This window comes from Topomyia yanbarensis, chromosome 1 (genome assembly GCF_030247195.1).
Source record: "Topomyia yanbarensis strain Yona2022 chromosome 1, ASM3024719v1, whole genome shotgun sequence".
Lineage (NCBI taxonomy): Eukaryota > Metazoa > Arthropoda > Insecta > Diptera > Culicidae > Topomyia > Topomyia yanbarensis.
In genome coordinates, this window is record NC_080670.1 from 167,535,730 (window position 1) to 167,544,875 (window position 9,146).

The window sequence follows — 9,146 nt, forward strand, 5'->3', positions numbered from 1 at the left end:
CCAGTGTCACAATCTAGGGGCGGCTCACTTGTGATGCATTTTTTTTAAAATCAACGAAATTAAATGTATTTTGCGTTGCATGTATGACATCAAAGCGCTGCAAGAATTTAGCTCTATATTGCGCACTTCCCACCAACCTGGACTCCGGACTTTCAAAGTGCGAGCTGTCAAAACACATGTATTTCAAGTGATAGAGATGGCACTTTCATAGACAGACCAGTCGAACTAACCAGTCTATGGCAGGAATTTAAAGGGAGAGTGGTAAATGCGCAGTGCGTTTAAAATCCAGTTTTTAGTGCCACAAGCAATACATCTAATAAAATATCGAACGATGTGGATCAGCATAAGATGTTTGTTAAACAGATTTTTCCAATTCTAATTAGATTCAATTATGTCACTGGAGCCGGAATACTAACTAGAACCAGCCAGAATTCTTACTGGACTAATGTTCTTCACGGTTAAAATAAAGTACCCATTAATGAATTTCATACCACCCATCTCAGACAAAACTGGGAAAACTCATTATTTGGGTAAGCATTCCATACCCAAAAATGGGTAAAAATGGATTACGTCGAAAACTGGGTAGTTTTATACCCAATTTTATACATGGAGACCAACTGAAAATGGGTAAAAATTCACCCATTTAAAAAACAAAATTTTGGAATATAAAAATTTTAGGGAAAATTTGCTAGAATTTTGATAAATAAGAAATCACGCTCACTTCAAATGATTTATTATTAATTAAAGTAGAACACAAGTTCATTATAGATGTGCTGCCACAGTGTCGTCCTGATGTACTTTTTCTTCGAGAACTGTGTCGTTCATATCGACAAAAATCTCGCCTAGCAAAATATACTGGTACTCTCGTTGAGAGTAGAAGAATACAAAAGTAAGTGAATGAAAATTGTAAACAAACATCCATAATTACCGTCTACAATCAGCGCTTGTCGAAATGCAGCCCAAAATTGTCGACTCTCTGAAATTTCACGAAGTGTTTTTCAACCATTTATGGGTATTATTCTTGCTAAATTCCAATAATGAGATGGGTAATATTTAATCCAGTTTCTTATTCAAAAAATCAACCCATTTCGTGACAGCTTGAATAGAACCTTAAACTGAGTACTTCTGGAACTAATAAATGGGTACTATTAATTAACCGTGTTGTGAAATTCAAGATCATTTTGTTGGTTCCTGAAACGAAATATAGGCGGCGCGGGGCAATTTAGTGCTCTGTGGTTGGCTGTTCACAATACTGTGATGTAAATTTGTTCCAAAATGACAATCGTATGATTCAGAACTGTCAAAAGTATATCTAGAACACGGTTTTCTCTATGCGATGCTTTAACTATCTGTTCCAAATATTATTTGTTCGAAAAATAAAGTTCGAAGCCGAGGAAAATTTAAAACAGATTAGTCGAGCTGTTCTAAATCTGTTCCAAAAAAAAAAAAGTGCACGAAAAATAGAACTGCATCCCTGCGATCGATCTGTTTAGTTAGTAAATAGAACAGCCTAAGAGAAGAGACGACAACAGGCTTCTTGCTCTTCTTAATTTTGTCTACCAGGCCCTGTCATAATTCCAAAGACAACAAGCATCCATCGTTGCCAGATTCCATTTGCATGATTTTCACAATTGCTGAAAATAATTGTACCTCAAATATCGACCCTCAGTCAAGAATTCACAATACTAGCTGCGTTTAAAAATTGAATTTTAAGTTTGTGTCTCTTTTAACAATAACAGTTTAACAGTTATATCGTCATTCAGGGTATTTATTCAATTTGCATGAAATGTTCATGTATATGAAAAGAAGCCATAATAAATTCAGCAGCACTGTTTTTCATCCCGTTTGAAAATATTATGAACGCTCTTGACTGACAAAACGACCAATCAGAAGCTGGTTCAATATTGAGGTTAGGGCTGGATCATATTGGCTACGCGATTGCCTTCTCTTCTCTTAGAGAACAGCCAATATAGGCTATCGTCACAAATAAACATACAAACACAAATATAGAATACATCAGCATTGCAAACAGTTTTATTTTTTGCAGGTAAGGAGCCCTATGCAAATCCCGGAAATGAGTTTACACGAAAATGGCAGTTTTCATGAAGTATAAACCCACCCGCAGAAGACGTCATAGGTTTTCAAAACTCTCTGTACCCGGCCGGGTTATATTCGATACGGTTCGTATTTTTGGGTTCTAAATAATGGTATCACGTCGGAAATAGTGCGCATTATAGCAACTTCCGACAAGATTCCTTTGTTAAGTACCAGAGAAAATACAAATGTCACTGGTTGGATTTTTAAGATTTCAGCTGCAACCCAAATAAATATAAGAAATGTCTCATCTCACTGCTAGGTTGATTATGTCGGTCTTTTACATTGGATAATCTGGTGCCTTTCAAGATAATCACTCGAATTGCGTTTATATGAAATCTCAACTCAAATAGGCGCGTGACAATGAGAAGAACTCGTAACACCTCCAATAACTAATTTAACAAACGTCCTACACTGATCCACTTTGTTTGGCGTTTTGTTGAATATAGGGTTATTTTTTTTGTAGAGTTTTGACGTCTTAGACGCAACGCAAAATACATTGCACGCAATGCAAAATACATTATAAATTTCTATTGTGATGGACAGAAATGCATTTAATTTCGCTGATTTTTAAGAATGCATCACGAGTACTCTGCCCCTAGCTCTATAGTGAGAAAAAGAAAACTGGTGCCACGAAACTGTGTGTACACCAGGTGTACGCACACCGTGTACGCACACCGTGTACGCACACCGTGTACGCACATGGGGCTCGGTTGTGAAGGCGAACATGTGCACGTATTTTGGTACGAAATAGAGTCTTCGAGTTTGTACATAAAATGTGGGTTTAATATGAGCACAGAACCAGAGCGAACATTGTTTACGATGTTCATTTGGGAAGACTGATTGTCAAAGTGAATTTGACGTGAAATTTTGACATTGCTTTTTAGTTGGACAGTGGTCCAACTAGCGGAGGTGCAACTAAAAAGCGGTCACGTTAAAAAGTGATCAAGCGGCGAATTACGACTGTATACTGTAAAAAGAGATTCTCTAAAATAGAAAAAAATAATGATTGTTTGAGCTGCTCAAAATCTTCGGTTTTTACTCACCTGCTGCAAACCATTTATTAATTTCCAAACTTGTATCTAGTCTGTAGTGTTCCATTGGTTTGCATTAGTGAATCTATTTGTTTGTTTGTTTATTAAGGGGTTTAACCTTAAAGGCCATTCGCTCGTAAAACGAAAATAATTTCAAAAAATTATAGTTATCATTGTTATGTGAGAATTTTGTAGTATATACTGGCGGTTAGTTGGTATCTGGTGGTTTGGGGCCGCGGAAAAAACCTCTCCAGCATCCGATCCGGGAGTGACAGAGTGCCCATGGGGTTAGAGCGTTGAGTCCGGGTACCCTGGCCGAGATGGCCGTTCCGGTGCGAGGGTGGGGGTTGTCCGGCTCTTATTCCGTATATTATTGTGCAAGCCTGTTGTTGGAGTGAACGTGGTGGGTATCGATTTAAATGGTGTCGAAGAGGCCGAATATACCGAGTACGGAAGGCTAGATGCGGACAGATGAGCCTGTTCCGCCGTTGCGGACTCCTACTCCTACTTCACCGTCCTTCCTTGATCTGTCCGTATAAATGCGAGTGTGATTCGAGAAGCATCGCTGCCTCGCGCATTTTCGAGGGCCCCTCCGACCCGGAGGATCTGGGTAGGGATATGTCAACGTGGGGATGTTGGGCGTTCCAAGGACGGGGCCATATCCGATGCAGCCGGACTAGTGGATCCGGATGGACCCGTGGTAGAGTGGGGACAGGATGTGGTTAATTCCTTCTGTGTTTTTTCCGGTTTTTTAGATTCCATAATATATCTGGTTATGTATCAGTTCATTTATTTGGAGTGCGGTGTTCCTATTGCGTTTCGGGCGCTGGATACATGTGGTTTGTACTAGCAAAACTCCAGTAAGAGAACTGCGGAGCTAAAAACAGCATTTTTGGCAACGTATGCCCTGGCATTGTATGGCAACACGTCCAATGTTGTAAGGATAGGCAGTGTTCGATTGGATTCGTTTTTTGACAGCTAAACGCGAATCCAATCGATCCAAAATGGAGTCTCCGCAGTTCTCTTTCTAGAGTTTTTCTAGTTTGTACCAGACTTTCGCGGTTGGTGCATTCGGTCTTTGCCCTACGAATGTGGGAAGCAAAATAAGTTTTCCGGTCCTGTGTGACTCAAAGGACGATCGATTTCTTGGGTTGTTAGAGAATCGGCTATTTGGATCCGGCGGTCGGTGGCTCGGTGAAATGTGGTGCAAAGATGGGTATAGAAGCTTTTAGAGGTGAAAAGCCGGAAGCAGACAGGGGTTGGTTACTTGAAAATGGCGCTGACTACAGTTTGTAGCTTGATGGTGGTTCGACCCTTAGTCCTTCCCAGTAACAACCACTACTATGTCGTTGGCGTAGACGAAGATGAATATATCCTTGGGGAGGGTGGCAATTATGGAGTTCATGCTGATGGGGAAAAGAGTGGCCGCCAGCAGATTCGCAGCCGCCGAATCCAACCCGGAATTGGCGGCGGTTTTGTGGGAAGCACTGTATAAAGAGGAGCACGGTTTCCTCGAATTCCCCAGCTGTCAAGCTGCCAAAATATGGCCTCTCACCATACGGTATTGTAGGGCGGCAATGTCGATTTGCTTTACTGTTCGTCGTCTATATAATGAAGCCTACAAACATCTGCAAACAAAATTACTTAAATTAAAAATGTTTTTATTGAAAGCAAAAATTTATTGGTGTTGCAATAAAAAATATTTTCAGACCAATAAGTTTGTTGTTTGAAGTAATAAACAATAAATTATAGGATTCAATAACACATTTTAGGATAAATATGCTTAATTTTTCTGCGTGTAGATTTTATTTGTAAAATTATTAATACGTATTTAAATTAACTTCTACAAACTGTTCCCTCATTTTTCTACATCATCACATACATCTATATTTTTTTTAGTTAGGGGAAACATCCATATACATGTATATCTATTTTAGAGTTTCACTAAAACCACACCTTTTATTGTTTCATTAAATTGGATTAACCACAACAGAAGCAACGCCATCTCTTAAATATTTTCCAGAAGGTATAATTACCTAATTAGCCACCTATACGAAAATCCATGTAAACAGTCACTGTCGCCTGGATGTCATTCTGGGAAGCGATTGATTCCATTTTTTTCACTCCTTCACTGTAACAGGCAGAGCAGCCAGACGATTTTGTTGATAATCTGAATTGTCTCAAAAATTTATTTTTCTGAATCCAATTAAGAAGAAAAAAAACTGGACAGCTTTTACGCGTCTGGAGTTTAAAGCATCATTTACTAGGAAGGAAAACGTAAAAATGCACGTATTTGAATTGAAAATAATCTTTAATAAATAAAATTCTATCACAGAGAACCTACGTCCATCTCCAGCATTGAAGGTTATAACTCGTTTAATAATAATTCATCAAAGAAATAGCTCCTGTTATATAAAGTCTACTGCAGATCGCATCAGACAAAACAGTATAGACTCTAAACAATAGGCTAGGATTGTCTCAGTCGTAGCTTTCCGGAACACCGGGTCTGTCCATATAATGGGCACCCTACAAAAGCGAATCAAATAGAGCACGACAATTCTAATTTTAAGTTCTACATCTACTGACAAAACAATTTTGGTTTGAGATTTTTAAAAATCTGTACGTATCTGCAACACGTTTTAGAAATCTGCAAAAATTCTCGACAAACATATGATTACGGCCTAAAAGCCAACTGTCAAAATCCACTTTGAATGGAAATTCCGGACAAACCGTTACACGCCAATCACAGATGTTGATAATAAACGAAAGAGAAAAGTTTTCTCTTTCATAAACTGTTGTGAACTGTGTTCGACTAGTAACGGTTTGTCTGGAATTTCTATTCAAAGTGGATTTTGACAGTTGGCTTTTAGGCCGTAATCATATGTTTGTCGAGAATTCTGTAATTTTATATCACATCTGCATCCGCGTTTCCAAATCGAGCTACTTCTGTGTAAATGGCAGCACTGCTATTAAACTGAATGTCAGATGCGAGCTTTCGAGATTTTTCCATGCGTGCGGAAAAATCTCAAAAGCTCACGCTCTGACATTCGAACTCGCGAGAGCTTTTGCCTGTCGCCCAACGATGCAAACGCACACCATCTCAGCCGTATGCAGATCTCCCTCGTATTAACAAAGCGCGCGCCTGCGTAAGCGAAACAGCACCAACAACACTTGTGCCCCTTTCGGCGGTGATGCGAAAGAGATAACGGTATAGAGTTATTTTTGTTCGAAACCATCGATCGATTTCCACCGTCATCGAAAGCTTCGCGCCCACCGCGGCCGCCATTAAGTAAAGTGAAGGCAGCACAAGTGGTAGTGCATTTTCGTCGTTCTCAATTTGTTGGATTACTAATTTGCAAAAAGGTAAATTTTGGTTTTTATTTGCATGGTTAGGAGCGGGGTATGTGTTGTGATCCAATACTTAGCTGTTTTTGATAGAATTGTGTGCTAAAATACGCAGAAAAATAATTGGAGCTGAAATAGAGTTTCAGGTTGATACCAGAACTAAGCAATCGAGATATTTCAAGCTATGACCCGTCTCCAAATTGGGTCCCCGTCTGCTACTTACTAGCGACGCCATTTTGTGGCTTGGATCCCAGCTTTTTCTTGTTTGTTCGTGTTTGTTTTAAACATTGAAAAACAATTGCGATTCATCATGCAATCCTTTTATTTAACGTGGTAAACAATATATGCAATCTTTTATCTTTGATTGCGACGTATTTTTAAGTTATCGAGTATTTTTTATTTTCGTCCGGCAGGATCGTTGACACCACGGAGAAAAGGTGGCGAAGACCGAGCCACAATCTAGCGGAAGACCCCTTCGCTGCTCTTCTACTTTGTGGTTGTGTTCGTAGTAGTGTTTAATGTTTGTTCTATATTTTGTATTAATGATATTTACTTTTCGGATGTGATGATTCAATGTTCAATCTGATTTTGTTGCAATTTATATATGGTGTTGAGCCCATTTGCGCTATGTTTCTATTGTCACCCTACCCAGTTTAAGCCGTTGGCTAGAGCAGTATCTGCCATCTTTGTTCAACGCATTGAGTCAAATGGTAGTGCAACAATAGGAGCACTCGATTCGAGTTTTTGTTGCGCTCAAACACGAGAATTTCACTGTTTTCAGCGGATTTGTGTTATTATATTGGTTCTTAACAACGAAGCAAAGCTGCAGATGTCAATTTTCAGGCATTCCATTGATTGTAGGCCGAGAAATTAATGAATTAGTGAGGCACCCTGCTTAGTATGGTGAAAATAGGCACTTTACCCTAGTAAATTAGGCTTGTGGCATACATTATTGATTTTTGGTTAACCACGAAGCGCATGTGTCAAAAATTGCAAAAAAATCATTGTGATTGTATGGTGTTTCGAAGGATGAGTTACCAGATAAATTGCTTAGTTTTTATCAACTTGCTCATCAATTTATCGAATTCGATTAAAGAAACTAATCATCATTCTCTATTTTTAGTTCATCAATCCGCCGGCACATTTCGTAGACAATGGCCCGTACTAAACAGACCGCTCGTAAATCTACCGGAGGTAAGGCCCCGCGTAAGCAGCTTGCCACCAAAGCTGCCCGTAAAAGTGCTCCATCCACTGGTGGTGTCAAAAAACCCCATCGTTACCGGCCAGGTACAGTGGCACTGCGTGAAATTCGTCGGTACCAGAAGTCTACGGAACTTCTGATCCGCAAATTGCCGTTCCAGCGGTTGGTGCGTGAAATCGCACAAGATTTCAAAACCGATCTTCGTTTCCAGTCGGCCGCCATCGGTGCCCTGCAGGTAAGATTGTTGTCCCTTTTTTGAAATTGAACTGTAAGTTGATTGTTCACTCTTATTAACCATGTAGGAAGCAAGTGAAGCTTATCTGGTTGGATTGTTTGAAGACACGAACTTGTGCGCTATCCACGCGAAGCGTGTCACTATTATGCCCAAGGATATCCAGTTGGCCCGCCGTATCCGAGGCGAACGTGCTTAAGCAGTAGCAACAGGCATCTTTTATCACTATTACGATCAACATCTCTCCCTTGCTCCCGTAAATACCATGTTGATTATAACTTCAATTTTTGAAGCTTTGAAAAAGAAAATGAACATAGAATTTTACTGACTTCAGCCAGTTCCGATACAGAGAAACTGATAACTTATTTTTCGAAAATTCTGCATAATTCATTTGACCAAAATCCAATAAATAAGAGAAGTAAACTTGAGTTCTAGGTTTAATCAACATGAATGTGAAAGTAGAAATTCATTAACAAACAACTAGACGTGTAAGGTAGTAAATAAGGAAATGTGTGAAGAAATCGAAAAATAGAGGGAAACCATTCAGAGGGCGGTATACGATTAGAGCTCTCGGCGAAGTTTACTCGAGTACGATAAACTACCCGATGAAGAGATTGATTGTAGAACCGACAAGCATAGAAAATGGATGACCGCTATTTCCAAACACTCAAAAACATTATTTTTAATCCACGTACACACTTGGTAAAACTGGATATGCAATTTATTTTTTTATAAAGTAAGAAATAAACAATACATGTTTAATCTGTAGATCTTCAATTTTGTTTCCTTCTATCCATATAATCAAAATAGTATTTAATTTACCAAAATTTATTAGTCTCATAATTGAGTTTGAGGTATTAAGAAAGTTCAATAAATCAAATACACATAAATTAAACCAGTGTTGTATTTTTCTGTTAATGATGTCCGTTTCCTGACCGGCATTTTTTCTTTATTTTTGTAAAATTCTGTTTTGTGTCAAACACAAACCGAGTATTTGAGCTATTCTGCATTGCGACGGATCGATTGGTGCTACCCTCATTCAAATTTGGATGCAATAAGTGCTTTATAGTTATCGTTCGTTTCGCAAAGAATACCGCAGTATATAGTATAGAGCTTTCCCAATAGGTGGATAAAAGAGACAATCCTTTGTTTATTAATTGCAACAGAATGTTGGCATTTCCAGTCTCCCAATCGCAAGCGTTTCACTCACTGGTTTCTCTAATGGCGTTTTCGTTTTTTC

General features: G+C 39.0%; 1 protein-coding gene across 1 annotated transcript; it reads left to right on the forward strand.

Moving 5' to 3' along the window:
- Positions 1-6,337: 6,337 nt before the first annotated feature.
- LOC131680558 (histone H3.3A) lies at positions 6,338-8,674 on the forward strand. The gene is made up of 3 exons (XM_058961275.1): positions 6,338-6,491; positions 7,597-7,909; positions 7,977-8,674. Exons 2-3 carry the CDS (start codon positions 7,628-7,630, stop codon positions 8,103-8,105), a joined length of 411 nt encoding a protein of 136 aa, XP_058817258.1. The 5' UTR covers positions 6,338-6,491; positions 7,597-7,627; the 3' UTR covers positions 8,106-8,674.
- The last annotated feature ends 472 nt before the right edge of the window (positions 8,675-9,146 follow it).